At 47.1% G+C, this 15,884-nt stretch overlaps 3 protein-coding genes and 1 long non-coding RNA gene across 7 annotated transcripts; 2 read left to right on the top strand and 2 right to left on the bottom strand.

Moving 5' to 3' along the window:
• Nucleotides 1-336: 336 nt before the first annotated feature.
• LOC146287941 (uncharacterized) lies at nt 337-13,071 on the top strand. The gene is made up of 3 exons (XR_014755089.1): nt 337-413; nt 522-700; nt 12,369-13,071. It is a non-coding gene; the product is annotated as an uncharacterized LOC146287941 (long non-coding RNA).
• On the bottom strand, nt 1,964-5,669 carry grk1b (G protein-coupled receptor kinase 1 b). Its single transcript, XM_084697966.1, has 7 exons — nt 4,971-5,669; nt 4,182-4,309; nt 3,333-3,490; nt 2,985-3,068; nt 2,739-2,863; nt 2,397-2,598; nt 1,964-2,253 (listed from the first exon to the last, which is right to left on the bottom strand). Exons 1-7 carry the CDS (start codon nt 5,667-5,669, stop codon nt 1,964-1,966), a joined length of 1,686 nt encoding a protein of 561 aa, XP_084554092.1.
• LOC146287940 (uncharacterized) lies at nt 10,224-13,759 on the bottom strand. 2 transcript variants are annotated; one of them, XM_084697419.1, is made up of 10 exons: nt 13,643-13,759; nt 13,481-13,517; nt 13,086-13,348; nt 12,915-12,998; nt 12,659-12,733; nt 12,384-12,497; nt 11,718-11,798; nt 11,471-11,598; nt 10,926-11,369; nt 10,224-10,807 (listed from the first exon to the last, which is right to left on the bottom strand). In XM_084697419.1, exons 3-10 carry the CDS (start codon nt 13,334-13,336, stop codon nt 10,773-10,775), a joined length of 1,212 nt encoding a protein of 403 aa, XP_084553545.1. In that variant the 5' UTR covers nt 13,337-13,348; nt 13,481-13,517; nt 13,643-13,759; the 3' UTR covers nt 10,224-10,772. The 2 variants fall into 2 exon arrangements, with proteins under 2 accessions (XP_084553545.1, XP_084553544.1); XM_084697418.1 differs by lacking the exon at nt 13,643-13,759 and having other exon boundaries at nt 13,481-13,573.
• rangrf (RAN guanine nucleotide release factor) lies at nt 13,217-15,759 on the top strand. Of its 3 annotated transcripts, none has more exons than XM_084697440.1 (5): nt 13,217-14,014; nt 14,243-14,359; nt 14,507-14,669; nt 14,984-15,078; nt 15,350-15,759. In XM_084697440.1, exons 1-5 carry the CDS (start codon nt 13,923-13,925, stop codon nt 15,462-15,464), a joined length of 582 nt encoding a protein of 193 aa, XP_084553566.1. In that variant the 5' UTR covers nt 13,217-13,922; the 3' UTR covers nt 15,465-15,759. The 3 variants fall into 3 exon arrangements, with proteins under 3 accessions (XP_084553566.1, XP_084553565.1, XP_084553564.1); XM_084697439.1 differs by having other exon boundaries at nt 15,347-15,759; XM_084697438.1 differs by having other exon boundaries at nt 15,344-15,759.
• The last annotated feature ends 125 nt before the right edge of the window (nt 15,760-15,884 follow it).

Below are 15,884 nucleotides of genomic sequence, written 5' to 3'. Positions count from 1 at the left end.
GGTGATCCGTGTGGGCCTGCGTTTTCAGAGGAGGAACTTGGAGGCGTGTTGAGGAGTGTGAGATAGTTGGGGATATCTGTCAGTACTTCATACATGGACTCCTTTTTCACCGGAGAGAAGTTGTGTTGGGGCCTGAGTGTCTTGACTGGAGGACACGCTACGTTGGACTTCTCTTCCTGCTCTCCTCTCCCTTTCCCACTGCCAGCACCCACATAATCATCCACGTAGTGATCCAGGTCACATATCGGCACCCAGACCAGCTTCATCCCGGGTCTGTTCGGCTGACAAATGCAGGTTTGCTGTGTCGCAAGTTGACCACATGAGGGCGCAGCTGGGCTTTCGTTTTCATCCGCAGCCACACCAACCGACACATTCTCTTCACGTCCATCTGGTGCTGAAAGTGGACGATAAATGTATGTTGTACTTTTGTCACATTTCAAACATGTTCACTGTACATTTTCTAGAGCAGTCAAGTACGTATGTAAAACTCCAACCTGATCTGTTCCCTGTTTGCTGGGAAGGTGTACCCTGATGTTGGCTGGACTTGTTCCGCTGGGCCATGCGTTGGGACTGGGGTTTCGAGGTCGGTCCTCGCTGTGCTCTGGACGTCAGAGGTATCGTAGCTTCGGTGAGAGGCTGGCCTGCTTCTACAAGCGACCCAGAAACAAGCTCAGCTTTCTGGGTGCTGTGATGGACAAAGGTAAACTTCTCCTTCCTTTCCTGGGTCCTGCTGCCCTTGTTACTCTCCACTGACTGCCTTTGGTTTGGCCTTTTTAAAGTCAAGTCTTTGAGATTGGGTTTCGGGGGAATCCGTGGTCGTCGTTGCAATTTCTCCATGTCCATTATAGATTAGGAGAGATCAGAGATGCTCCACTAGCTGGTAATGACAAAATAACTTGAAAAAAAGACAAATGTCAAAGTCAAAGATTCAAAAGAGCGTGGACAAATCCAAAGAGTTCGAGAACGGAGGATCATAAGAGACAGTTGGGTAGAGAGACTGAGGCTACACATCACCTTCAGAAAGAACGGCACATAGAAAACATACCTGATTTGAAACGAAGATTATTCAGGGAGAACACAACAGCTTGAGTAGGGTAACTCAAAAGTCTGAGTGGATGAAGATGAACGTTTTTACATACCTGCCAAGCTGAGGGATTTTGCGACACAAAGAAAGACTGTATAAAATGTAGTCTCATTAGACCACTTCTGCATTTGCTGTGGTTTTTACACACCAGTCTGTTCAAGGGGAAGTCCATAGAGGACTTAACAGTTTTGTGTAGGTTACATTTGTTTCGTGTACACAGATTCACTATCAAAAAGAGAAATGTGTACCTGAATAGCTACAAAGCGGTAGAAAGTGTTAGCTCCATAGGTATGTATAGATACAGTTAGCTCCATAGTAGAGACGATGTTAGCTCCATAACTGTAGATAGGTGACAATAGCTCCATAACAGTAGCTAATGTTAGCTTCATTCCTGCAGGCAGATGCCTTACAGTTGGGTTTCATACAAAGACATGTTGGGAAGTAAAACGGTATCCAGTAACAAACTGCTGGAATTCTTTTATTGATTATTTCTGACACATTACAGACACGACAAAATGTGATAATGCTAACTAAATATTTCACACCATATGTACAGTATAGCCTACAGGCCTATAAATATATCTATAGAGTATATACTGTGTAATCATACATTACAATTCCATTTCTCATTACGTATGAAAATAGCTCATAGTTTGTCTTAAGTGAAGAATGGGAAATCAGTGAACTTTGTATTTATTGCATGAATTATTTGGTGGTGGTGGTAGGGGTGGGGGTCTGGGAGGGGCTGACAGTTCCCTTTAAAAACAATTTAAAAATCCCTTTTTGCAATATTTTAAAATCTATGTTACACTCCGTTTACGTACTTTACACAGTTATATTCACAATCGATACGGTATTCTTGTCAGCACCAACAGGGGTTCAGAGCAGAACACAAGCACCCCCCTTGGACTCCACAGGGACAAAGTTTGGGTCCAGGTCGTTGGGCAGCTTGCCTTTCTCCGCCCAGACGTTGAGCTCCCCGAACACTCCCGTCTCGATCATCTCTTCCTGCCACGGAATGGGGACGTTGCCGGACGCAAAGTCGCCGTAGAACTCCGTGTCCTTGTTGTCGATGACGACGCCTTTGATGGTGCTGAAGGCTCCCACGTCGCTGATGTCTTTGGCGTAGACTGCCTTGGGGTCGGGGATGAACGGAGGAGTGAGCATGCCTGGGAGGAACACAGAGAGCATGTGCGGCAATATTAGATACAGGACACCAGGAATATCAACAAAAAGTTCACAAACAATCTGGAAGTGAGTTTTTTCAGGTGGAGTTTAGGTGTCCGTGTGAGTGTGTGCTGGAATCCCTAACCCGCTTCCAGGCGTCCCCAGTTGAGGTCTTTGAAGAATGAATGGTTCTTTAAGTCGGCACATTCGTTGTTCTTGAAGCCGAGGCGCTTGGCTGGGTCCTTCTCCATCAGCCCTTCGCACATGGCCATGCACTCTTTCCCAAAGTTATCTGGGTACGACACAGGGTCGTTCAGGATTCGCCGAGTCACCTCTGTGTTCTCAACCTGAGTCAAACGAAACCATTCAAAATGTCACTCATCAACAATAACTACCTGTTTTCGGCCCTCCAACTGCCTGCATTGTACCTGCTATTCCAGGTCAAGCAGCAGTTTCCACCTGCAAACTCCCAGAACAACAGACTGACCTGCTCTCCTCTCAATCTGAAAGGGCCCTTGGCAGCCACCATCTCATACAGGGTGACCCCCAGCGTGAAGTAGTCCACGCTGTAGTCATAGTCCTTCTTCTGAAGCAGCTCCGGAGCCATGAAACCTGAACGAGAACAAAACACGCGTGAGACCCCCCCCCACCCCCTGGGGGGTGAGAGAACCTGCAGCGCTCCGCCGTGCAGAAGGTCAGTGAGGACCCAGGGGGGGTTCCCCTCCTCTCGTACCTGGGGTGCCTGCGTAGCCGTTGGTGGTGTCCTTCCCCGGGGGCAGCTCCACGGCGAGACCCAGATCTGACAGACGGACGTGACCTGGTGGGGGGGCAGGAGGAGGGAGGGGGGGTTGTCTAGGTTATACATCACAAAATAGCGTGTGTGTGCATGGCTCTCACAGTCGGGATTGTGGTGCTCATTGGAAATTCCTTTCTTTTCAAGGTGTTTCGCAAACCTCAACTTACCACGTGCAACGTTTAAAAAAAGAATACTCAGTATGGACATAGGGATGATAGGATGATACATCAGTATAGACGTAGACAAAGCATTGGGTCCCTACGACTAGGCCTCTCTCGGACGAACCTCCATCATCCAGGAGCACGTTCTCAGGCTTCAGGTCCCGGTAGACGATCCGGTGCTGGTGCAGGTGCTCCAGCCCACAGATGATCTGCGCCGTGTAGAAACAGGCTCTGGGCTCGTTGAAACCTGGGTTCTTCTCATCCACGTTGTACATGTGGAACCTACAGCCAAGTCACGGACAGGGAGTCACACGGAGGGGAGGGAGAGACCGGGTGTGTTCTGTTTCCACTGTTGAAAGTACAGACAGTTTATTGACTCGGAACATAAACACCACTCTCGACAGCTATGGCTTTTTGCAGTTGGGCGTTATTGATACCGCGGAGTGACTTTAACCAATTGAACGCTTTCACACAAGGTGGGGTTTTGAAGGGGCGGTTCAGGTGATGCCGTCACGCCGTGCGCAGCTCAGCGTCTGTGAGCTGGATGGCGGGGGGAGCTGACTTAGGCTGATTACACAGATCTGCAGGAGCTCTCGATGTTCCCACACTGTCGACTAGAGATCGTTACCCATGCAGAGCTGCACAGACGCTTGCCTTTGTGTGTGTGTGTGTGTTTGTGTGTGTGTGGCAATGTGTGTTTGTGTGGCTGTGTGTGTGCTTGTGTGTGTGTTTTTGTGGCTGTGGGTGTGTGTTTGTGGGGCTGTGTGTGTGCTTGTGTTGTGTGTGTGTGCCTATCCCTGTGTTTGTGTTTGTCTCCTTGTGCCTGTGTGCTTGCGCGTGTATCAGAGTGACAAAGCATTCGACTACAGATCAAGAGGTCGCAGGTTCAATCCTCCTCCTGTGAGTCTCTTTGGATCAAAAACCACTGCTCAACGAACTGCGTTGCGATTGGGTGTCGTTCAGGAAGCTGCACCTGAGGTCTCCTCCGTTCATGATGGTCATAACGAGACACAGGTCCAGCTTGGTCTGGAAGGCGTACGCCAGGGACACGATGAAGCGGCTGTGCACCTTGGCCAGGATGCGTTTCTCCACAATCGCTCCCTGGAGGGGAGAGGACAGCAAGAGAGAAAACACTTCAATGGACATTCGAGTCATTTAGCAGAGGCTTTCATGCAAAACCATGTAGAAAGAGTGCATGTAGAAAGTATTTGGAGAATACACTAGGACTCCGCCTTAAGGGAGAAGGCTCCCTGACATCTTAGCTCAAAAGGGGACAGTGTTTGAATCTTGTTTTAGATAAAAGCGTACGCTAAATGACTTCAGCTGTATTGATAACCAACAGCTGCATTATCCTCCGTGACAATCCATCATGTCTTATTAAACCTCGAGGGACATTGTAACACACTGCAGTAATAGAGTCTCCAGGACACAGTGAGCCCAGTTTTAGCAATAGGTTAATCTTCATTACCCTCTAATGCTTTGACAAGCAGGGGTCTAGACCTAGGCCACCCTCCCTTTCTCGGGCTCTGAGCAGCTTTGCAGGGTCTCTCCCAGATCCTCAAGCCTCTTTACTTTGAGCCATTCTGGCCCTGATAAGATGTGAACTTAATCTCTGCACTCACACAGCCACATAATCCTGTCTCACATTTCTGCCTTTCCTCTTCCCAGCCAGTGTCCACTTGTGTTTTAATGTAATTACAGTACCGGGACGACGTCAGGGGAGAGGTGACATGTGTGTCCTAAAGTAGGCCAGAGCGGTTACCTCGTAGCCTTTTCGTTTCTTCAGCCTCTTCTTGTTGAGCTTTTTGTTGGCGTACATCTTGCCTGTGGCCCTCATCTGGCAGGCGTGCACCTCTCCGAACCCTCCCTTCCCCAGCACCCGGAAGTCCATGAACCACTCCTCGTCGACAGCCTGGCTCTCCAGCCACTTGAACTGCACGTAGCGCAGGAAGTACATGCTGTCCTTGAAGCCTGCGAGCGCCGCGCCCTCCAGATGCTTCAGAAGCTGCTGCTCGCTCTCCTTGAAGAGGTCACTGCGGACGTTCTTGTGGTCCTCCTTGACGCGCGTGATGGCCTTCTCCTCCAGGAACTGACAGAAGGTCTTGGAGGCCGAGTCGTAGTACTTGTTGACGATCTTCTGGGCCTTCTGGACCCGGTCCTTCTCCTGAGCGATGTTGTAGTCCTCCATGTCCTTCCACAGCTCTCCTGGGTTCTTGTGGGCCGCCACGCTCTCCAGATACTGCTGGAACAGGCGCTTGCCGATGGGCTGCTTCACACACATGCTGTCAAAGACCGCGTCCACGGTGGTCTTCATGTGCTCGCACTTCTTGATGTGAGGGAGGTTGAGGCGCGCGCGCATCTTCTTGTCCCGCATGGTCGCGGCGGCGGCTCCGTCCACGCTGCCGCGCGCCGACACGTAGGCCGAGTTGGCCACCACCGTCTCCAGACCTCCGATGTCCATGGTTGGGTCTCCTCCTGGTGCACACACACACATGCACACACACACACATGCACACACACACACACACACATGCGCACACACGAACACACACACACATGCACACACATACATACACACACATACCCATTCATACATGCACATGCAAGCATACACACACATACACGAAAAAGAACATTCTCAATAACAGATCCATAAGAAAGCAAGTCACCACCTATGCTTGTATCACATGTTTAGCAGACGCTCTTGTCCAGAGCGACTTACAGTAAGCACAGGGACATTCTCCCTGAGACAAGTAGGGTGAAGTGCCTTGCCCAAGGACACAACGTCATTTAGCATGGCCAGGAATCAAACCAACCTCCTGATTAATAGCCTGACTCCCTAACTGATTAGCCATCTGAACCCCATCACATGTGAGGTATCATCTGTGATATTTTGTATTTTTATTTGTAGGTTTACCATTTACCAACCAAATGTGCACAGTACATCAGGTCATAAAAATTTAACACAATTTCTCAGCTATAACCAGACCCATTAGGATCACTGGAGTCTGAAGCTCTCATAAATACCTAATCCTTATCTCTGGACCTGATACAAGTATTGAAAGTGATACCTTAGGATGGATGCTTCGCTGTCCTCAATCTCCCAAATCCAATTACCAAATGATAACACCTGAGTGCTCTCCTTTGCTGCTAGTGACATACGATCCCAAACAGCAGACTACGTTTGAAACATCTAATTGAAGTCAGAGTTAACGAGAGCTTGTAATAAACAGTAATTAATACACAAATGTAATGAACGTTTTACAGATATAGCTGGTGCTCTGAGATTTGTATGATGTAAGATCTATATAGCTACGGAAATCTTTATATGTTTAATATAACTACATCATATTCTTATTTCACTTTAAGGTTTCACATTCGCATTTCACATTCGGGGAAAGTTTTTTTTTCTTCTCAAGTGCAAATATTATTATAAAAGATATTATTTGCTTTGCCTGTTGCAGTGGGAGGTTGAGGTTTGTCACATGCTTTTCATCACTTGCAACATTAACCATCACACAACATGAGAACTACTATCTGACAAAGATAGAGCAGAGCTCCTGTGCATCCATAACTAAACAAAATGCAGCCATACCTTTGCAGAGTAAATCAAAAACATACAGGATATAGAGGTTGGATTAAACTTGAAGTTCAAAGCAGATCGTTCTGAGGTGTAACACAGCATACAAAGCTCCTACCTACCTCAGTCTCCTTGTCCCGGGAAGAAAAGACAGGCGACCAAAGAAAGAGAAACAATCGCTTTGTTAAAATCCAATACAGAGTCTGATGTCCTTATTGGCTGCTTCTTGGAGTCCTCAGCATCCTCTCCATGTGGTATTTGTCGACTGTAGGATAAACTTATCAACTTATCATCTCTGCTGTGTGTCTGGGTGAGATATCCATGCAGGGCTGGTGCTGCTGGTTAATCTGCAGGGCAGGGGACGTGGTGTATTGAAAAGGTGGGAGGATCAGATCTGGAACTTACTCTGCATTTAAAATCCTACTTGATTGTTCATTAGCTCACAGGGATTATGCTTCTGTTGTGTGAGGGAAAACGACCTGTCAGGGGCTATTAGTGTAAATCTGTTACTAGGATGCTTACTGGCGAAGAGGTCTTTGGAAACCGAGACCAAACTTATTTCTCTCCCTCCTTCACTCTCTTTATTTCTCCCTCTCCCTCCCATCATTGACATGCATCGCATCATGCATTTGCAACAATCAGTTCCCATTCTTGATCTAACAAAGCAAATGCAGGGGCAGCGTTTTACTGACACCATAGCAGGTTATAAGCAGGTCATCTGGCATAGCCAAAGGCTGAACAACATGAATAATGTGAGCCCAGCGACGTGCAAACATTTTAAACATGTTATTCTTATTATAGTTCTTTCATGGTGTCGTTGGGCTTTACACGTGTTTGGATGTGTGCTGTTTAAACCTGCCTGTAGGCTTCAAATGGCTGGTCCACTGACCTACAAGAACAAAACTGGACGAGCAGCTTTGACTGACAGTCATAGGAAGGAAGTGAGCAGATCAGAAGAACCAGCAGGATTATCTGGATGTCTGAGAACATGACACAGAAACAAGGATTGAGATCTTCACAAAACCAGGTCAGGGGGGTGGGTGGGAGGAGAGGGGGAGGGGGGAGAGGAGAAAGTGATTGATATGTGGAAAGCCATGCATTTAAACATTTAACACATTTGATCTATGGAGTTAAATGATCGATACAGAGGAGAGAGAGAGAGAGAGAGACAGAGAGAGAGAGAGAGAGAGAGAGAGAGAGGCATGGGGAGACAGACAGGTTAAGAGAGAGAAATAGAGGCATTGAGATCATGGTGTTTAGCAGACAGGGATTTCACAGAGACAGGGTGGAGGAAGTGAAACAGGAGAGTCTCCTAGTACCGTGCTCTGGAATATCCTGACATACAATGTATCAGTACAGTAACAACTCTTATTTATGAACATATTTTAGAAACAAATATGTACATCACATAACAGTGTTGGAATTAAAATGGCTCACAAAGTATATACTGGGATGTTTGAAAGTGAAGTATGTGTATGCGGAAATGCAGATAGCAGAACACCAGCGCGTGTGTGTGTGTGTGTGGAACGACAGCACACTGAACCAGAGACACTGTAGTTCCCAGACATGTCTCTGCCTGTGTGATGTCCTTACATGCTGGGCTCTGAGATCCGGATCCTATTTAGATGGGTTGAAAACAGCTAACATTTGACCGGACCCATAATCCAGCTCAGTGACTCACCAGCCCCTTTCTAGCTCTTGGGCCAAGAGGCCATGCAACCTCCACCTCCTAACCCTCTCTCCTCCACCCTCTCTCCTCCACCCTCTCTCCTCCACCTTCTCTCCTCCACCTCCTAACCCTCTCTCCTCCACCTTCTCTCCTCCTCCCTCTCCTCCACCCTTTTTCCTCCCCCCTCTCTCCTCCACCTTCTCTCCTCCACCTTCTCTCCTCCACCCTTTCTCCTCCTCCCTCTCTCCTCCACCCTTTCTCCTCCCCCCTCTCTCCTCCACCCTTTCTCTTTCCCCCTCTCTCCTCCACCTTCTCTCCTCCACCTTCTCTCCTCCACCTTCACTCCTCCTCCCTCTCCTCCACCCTTTTTCCTCCCCCCTCTCTCCTCCACCTTCTCTCCTCCACCCTCTCCTCCACCCTTTCTCCTCCTCCCTCTCTCCTCCACCCTTTCTCCTCCCCCCTCTCTCCTCCACCCTTTCTGTTTCCCCCTCTCTCCTCCATCCTCTCTCCTCCATCCTCTCTCCTTCACCATTTCTCCTCCCCCTCTCTCGTCCACCCTCTCTCCTCCACCCTCTCTCCTCCCCCCTCTCTTCTCCCCCTCTCTCCTCCACCCTCTCTCCTCCCCCCTCTCTTCTCCTCCCTCTCTCCTCCACCCTCTCTCCTCCACCCTCTCTCCTCCACCCTCTCTCCTCCACCCTCTCTCCTCCCCCCTCTCTTCTCCTCCCTCTCTCCTCCACCCTCTCTCCTCCACCCTCTCTCCTCCACCCTCTCTCCTCCCCCTTCTCTCCTCCACCCTTTCTCCTCCACCCTTTCTCCTCCCCCCGCATTTCTTTTACCTCTGGATTTACCCAGTTCGGGAAATATTTTAACCTCTATGAAGACTTAAAAGACTAAAAAGGTCTGACGTTTAGAGGAAGTGAAGTTATAATTTAATCAGAGAAAGCTTCTTACAGTAGATGAGCCTCTGGGTCACACAGATGGACACAGCCAGAAATCACCATCGAGTACAACTCTGAACCATGAGCACACAACCAAGCCTGGGTGTATGTTTAGTATCTCAGGCAGCTCAATGCATCAAGTCCCTCCAAGCTTATTAAACACTGTAGTGTGAAAAAAACACAGGAAGGCAGTTCGCTACAGGCTGGCGTTGATTCTATTCAAATGAGAAATCTTAGCGACTCTGGTGATGTCCTGGTAACCCTGGCTTGCAAAATAAAATTTGTGTAAGAATTTCGAATATTGTGATTGCGTTATCATGTGATTGCAAGTGTTATGTTTAATCGTGTTATGTGTGCATTTAGCAGACCCTTTGATCCAAACCATCATATGGGGGGGAGGGTTTACCTTGTGATATCTTGATCTACAGTAAAAATGCTCTACCAATGAGCTACGCCCATAGGCCCATAGGGGGGTGAGATGGCTGAGCGGTGAGGGAGTCGGGCTAGTAATTAGAAGATTGCCAAATCGATTCCCCGCCGTGCCAAAAATGACGTTGACAAAATGATGATATTTGTTTCTAAACTTACTGTAAGTCGCTCTGGATAAGAGCGTCTGCTAAATGACTAAATGCAAATTCAATGCAAATGCAATAGCTATGTTTAACGTTGACCCTGCCTCTCAAACTCATCTGCATTGCAGGGACTGTATTGATACATTTAGGCTGCTACCGCTGTGCAGAGAGGAACTGCATCAGAAATGTGCCCTGGATCTGGAAATTGCCCATAAAGAAGTGAAACCTGGTCTGAATTTTGTAGTTGGGAAAGTTGTATCTGGCATGGAGGCGTGTTCCATGACTGTACCCTGCAGGGCTCCCTCTAGTGGTGACACAGCAAAGCTGCAAGCAGTCAGGTGCATGGGCGTATGTAGCCCTATTTTTGGCTGGAGCCCCTCCAAAAGTTTCATTAGCCCCCCCAAAAACTGTAATTACAAAAAAATAAAAATAAATTAACTTTATTAATTTCTCCTCCTTAAACTTTGTGAGGGGGTCTAAAGAGTAATGGGGCCAGAGACACATGCTCTTGACCATTTTTGAGCATAATTACAGTAAAACTACATTTCAATTTAATTTGATTTGGTGTTAATTGGTCATCAATATTAAAATTAAGCGTAGACTGAGTGTTTCCTTGGCAACAACGTGAATCCAGACACAGTTGTGACCCACTGGAACTAAAACACACACAGTCCAGATACAGTAAGGAGAACAACATTGTGGAGGTCTCCAGATGTTTATTGGTCGGTAGATGTTTTAATGAGCTGTGGAGGAGTGCGATGTGGAGGCCTCAGAGACACTGGTCCTGAGAGAGTGTACTCTGACATCAAGGATCGGAGTGAACCACCTTCTCTTCCACATCTTAGGAAGGGAGCACAGGCACACAAGACGCTTGTAACCACTTGTTAACTCGATCAATAGTAATACATGTCATATTGATATCATCTATTTGTTTAAACCTGAATATAAAATATCATACCTGTTTGGTTGCTTGTCTGTACTGTACACTCCGCACCACTGGGGGAGCTGCGGCAGTCACTGCAGCGGCACAAGGCTGGGACTGTGTCATCAGTAGCATCGTCCTTGTCCCTCGCTTCCTCGTCTCTGGCCACGGACCTGAGGGCCAACAACACCCGCCTGTTCTCCCTGCGGTGAGCCTTCCTCAGCTTCTCAAAGCTGGGGCTGTTTGTGGGGGGGGGAGGCGAGGGGGGCACAGGTGATGACAGACTGAAAGACAGGAGGGAGGGGGGTGGGGGCGACAAGGAGGTGGACAGGGGGTACGGAGAGGGAGGTGACAGAGACGGTGGGGGCGACAGAGAGGGACATAAAAGGTAGGGAGAGCAAGGCAGGGGGGAGGGAGGGGGTGACAGGGAGCAGGTACGATAGGAGAGGAGGGAGAGAGGGGAGGAAAGGGGAGAGGTACCTGTAGAGGTATGTAAGCATGGACTATTTAAAACCACAAATAAAACAAGCTATATTGATTACATATATTGAGGTTGGCTGAATATTTAAGTATTTGCTCACCACTGTAGTCTCTGCCACCTGGTGCTCCTTCATCTTGGACTTTGGTACGTTTCTGGCCTTCCTGTTTGGACTGATACCTCCTCCTGTCTCCTATCCTATCACAGGCTGGTGACTTGTGTGGATATGAACTGAAAATAAACATGTCATATGGATGTTACGTTTGTTTGGAATACATCACAATGAATGGGTTTCATTTCCCCTTGGTGGACATTCACAGGGGCTGTCAGGGTTAGGGCTTCAGTCTTACTTGCTCTCCTGCCTCGGTGGCGAGGCCACAGGCTGAGGGTCAGAGGTCAAGCTGGGGCTGGTCTCCGCATCATCAGACTGCCTAGAGGAGCAGGAAACAGGAAGTAAACACAAGAATTCACGCCTCAGACGATGTACGCAAAAATTGTGAGCACCAGAGGAAGTGAGACAGAGAGGAAAACCAGACTATTATCACTACTAACAATGGAAGCCTACACATCAAACTAGGGTTGGGTATAGCTCAATGGTACAGCATTCAACTGCAGTTCAAGTTGCCGGTTCATTCATTTCATAAATTAGTTAGTTAGGTTACGTTAGTTGTAACAGATTTAAAATATTGTACTCGCTGTGGAATATTTTACTGTTGCTTGCTTTTCTACAGGTACACTCTTGCACTTTTTGAGGTTCATGTTGTTTAATTGTAACTTGTTTAACTACATGCTCTTTTGGTTCTTCCCTTTGGCACTTATTTGGTTTTTCACGATGTATGCTTCATGTTTTGGCTGTCCGCAATGTTTGGGGCTATCTCGTTGTTATGATCAGTGACCTATGCACTTTTGTAAAGCTCTCTCTTGGAAGTCGCTTGGCATAAAAGCGTCTGCTAAATGAATAAATGTATAAATGAATAAATGTAAATTCATTATTTTAACAGGAAAGGATGCAGTACCATGCCACACCAGCAGGACAGCTGTCATCCACTTGAATCCAGGGGCTGTTCCCTCTGTAGGGCTGTTGAGTGGCCAGGATACTCATCTCATTCCAGCTCTGGCTCTTTCTCTTCCTGAGACAGTGTTTCATTCAAGAAGACACATTCACATTTTACTTTTCTTAAAGAGTAACTCGACATCAAAAAACCTAAGGCTGAAACTGGGGGAGTATACAGTTAGTTACACCTCAAAATATAAATGCAACAATGTAACATATTATGGTCTGCCCTCATACCTCTTACTGACACACAGACATGTGTGCTCCTCCCACGTGCTGGAAGCAGGCCAATCCAGCATGGTGAGGCTACATCTGAGGACCCACAACAAGCAAGCTAGCAGGACGCACGTGCAATTGTGTAGCCCATTTGGCCACCCCATTAAATATGTTTTGGCTATGCACGTGAGGGGACGGGGTCCTGCTCAAGAGGTGTTGACAGTGGCACTGTCACATCTTACTCTTTTGCTACTCCTATTATGGTTGTGTTACTCACAGGTGAGATCCAGTTTTGGGAACGTTGAGCCAGGAATGACAGCTCGTGGCCAAAATGTTGGACTCGTCCCATCGTTGTCTTTGTCTGTGGAACCGAGACAGAAACTAACAGTAAAAAAAAAAAACATAACCAAGAAAAATCTAGTTGACATTATTTAAAGGTAAGTCTGACCTCAATTTTGAGCTATTAGAATCGGCGCGTTCCTCCGCCGCGCCATAGCTTGCGCTGGTCTTTAGGATGCCTCTGAGCGGCTTGCCCGACCCCGGGCCAGCGCGGCCCTGCCGGTGGTCTAGAGGTCCTGGGGACCGCTGGCCATGCAGGGGGCACTCGGGACCGTGAATCGACGAGTCTATATCATAGGATTTACCTTTCTTCAGAATACCTTTCAGTGGTTTCGAGGATCCAGCTCCCGAGTCTGTCATTATGCATGATACCTGGAGACACAAAGTTCAGGGGCATCATTCAGTACTACATGGCTCGATCATCAGTTTAATTGTTAGCATTTAGCAGTAAAGGCGTCTGCTAAATTACAATATGATTACAGAAGGGGGGACATGATGGCATACCTTATTCCTCAGTGAGTTGAATTTCTCTCTGCTGATCCTAGAAAGATAAAGCAAACTTGCTGCAACAATTAATGACGTAATTATGCAAAACATGACGCGATAAAGAAAAAGTCGGAAGTTGGACACAAATGCCCTTTCGCCAGTTTAGAGTAGCCTACTCACCATTATTCTAGTTAAAGCTAAAACTTGGGGACTTTATCATTTTTGTTCACCCAATGTTGCAGTTCAATTTATGTCCACTAGTGGTCAACACCTCTTGATCATATGAGAAATCATCCTCGTGTTGTCACTGTTTACTTCCGCCTCTGGTAACATCCATAGATTGAGTACTCTGTGGTGTGTCCGACTTTCTCGTTGAGTTCTCAAGCTACGCTGCTTGCCGCTATATTACAAGCGTTACTGAAAAGTCCTTGTCCAAATTGTATTCGTTTCTTGCCGTAGTATGCAAAATCATTCAAATAACGCGATAGAGTGTCACCCATTGTTTGGAGGCGCGTTGTCAGCTACTATCCCACGCGATGCCAAAGATATAAGGTTAGTGAATGACGGATTGCATCGTTCACGATATAACTCTGTAACTGCAAAGTTTACAGGTGACACTGTTGAGGAAAACAGCGATGTACATGAAGGTCAAATACTCTAGATTCTAGAATAACATACTTACAAGTTTGTATGGATAAAAATGATGAATAACCTGAGATGTGAATATACACATCACCCCCCCCCCCCCCTTCCTCCCACATCCCTCCCTTCTCTGTGCAGTGAGTTGAGGGAGATCCCAGACAACCAGGAAGTGTTTGCCCATGAGCACACGGACCAGAGCATCATCGTGGAGCTGCTGGAGTTCCAGAGTCACGTGGAGAACGAGGATGCGGCTAGGTGAGCTAATCCTGGGAGGTGTTGACTCCACAAACAACATAAAAATGTATTTGCATAGCCCCTTTTACAAGCAATGTCACAGAGGGCTTCACAAAACGCCCGTAGAACATCTTGTCCCATATGAAACATGGCCATCGGATCCTGTAGGTATCACTTTGAGGACGTAGCCGGCAGCAACAAGGCAGGAGGCCCGGGGACGTCAGAGGTGAAGAAGATTCAGGCCCTGTCCAAACCTGAGCTCTCCATGCAGGAATGCTCCTCTGCCTGGCTGCTGACTGGAACCCAGGCCGTGTCCAAGTTCAACGAGGAGGTACCCGTGTGTCTCAAACATCACTACGTTTAATTACAGCTTCGATAACATTAAATTACATTACATTTAGTCATTTAGCAGACGCTCTTATCCAGAGCGACTTACAGTAAGTACAGGGACATTCCCCCAGAGGCAAGTAGGGTGAAGTGCCTTGCCCAAGGACACAATGTCATTTGGCACAATCGAACCAGTGGCTTTCTGATTACGAGCCCCATTCCCTTTCCGCTCAGCCATCTGACTCCCCTATAATATATAACCCTTCACCTGTTGATTTCTGATTGCTTGATTCAGTCTTGTTTAATCTTTTTCTACAGGCGAAAAATATTGTAAGCATTCATCTTGGTCTGTTCCGGCTACCCCAGTTCTCCACGGATGTCCTTGTAACCTTCAACAACCCCCTCACCATCAGGTATGCATGTGTTTCACCATAGGTAAAACACACTCTCGCTTGGTTTTACTTAACAATTACTTAAAGTAGCTTCCAAATAGCTAATCATGTAGGTACACCCGGCTATAATTTTTTTATGTCAAATGTATTTATTTAGGGCACGCTTATATCCAATGTAAGGTGGAGAGGGGAATTTGAACTTCCGACCTCTTGGTCTGCTGTCGAATGCTCTGCTGTTGAGCTCCATCCTAAAGTAGCCTCCGTCCTCTCCTGTCTTCTGTTGCAGCAGCAGCAGCAGCAGTAGTGCAGCAGGGGCCAGCAACCTGCCCACACATCCCTGGACTATACAGGACTTTGACAGTTTGCTACAGTCTCTGAAACTACACAACCCAGGAGTGTTTGGGTAGAAGACAAGCCTTTATATTGACATTCCACTCACCAAAGCAAACACCCTGCCAAGCACATTTCAAACTACAGGTTTGGCTCTCTGGATGACTGAAGGCTTATGATTACTACTATGAACTGGCAACCTGGGAATGCTACTTCAGATAACATTAAGTTTCTCTTGATGTTATCACTGTGTTGAGCTTTTGTCATGAACTGTTAAGCAAATGTAATTGTAAAAAATGGGAACTTTTCTTGAATGTAAATAGTTTTAAGCATCTAAAGTGCCAGCTCAATACAGTTTCCTCTCAACTTGTACATTTCGTTTGTATTTTCTTCGGAAAACTTAACTCATGCCATGGACGCATAGACAAACATATTTTGAAGCTAATTATTGTTACATTTACAAAACAATCACAAGGAACTTGTTTTTGTTCGGTTTG

The sequence above is a fragment of the Hypomesus nipponensis genome, chromosome 5 (assembly GCF_054491055.1).
Source record: "Hypomesus nipponensis isolate SF chromosome 5, ASM5449105v1, whole genome shotgun sequence".
In the NCBI taxonomy this organism is placed as follows: domain Eukaryota; kingdom Metazoa; phylum Chordata; class Actinopteri; order Osmeriformes; family Osmeridae; genus Hypomesus; species Hypomesus nipponensis.
This window is presented reverse-complemented; position numbering and strand designations above follow the sequence as displayed.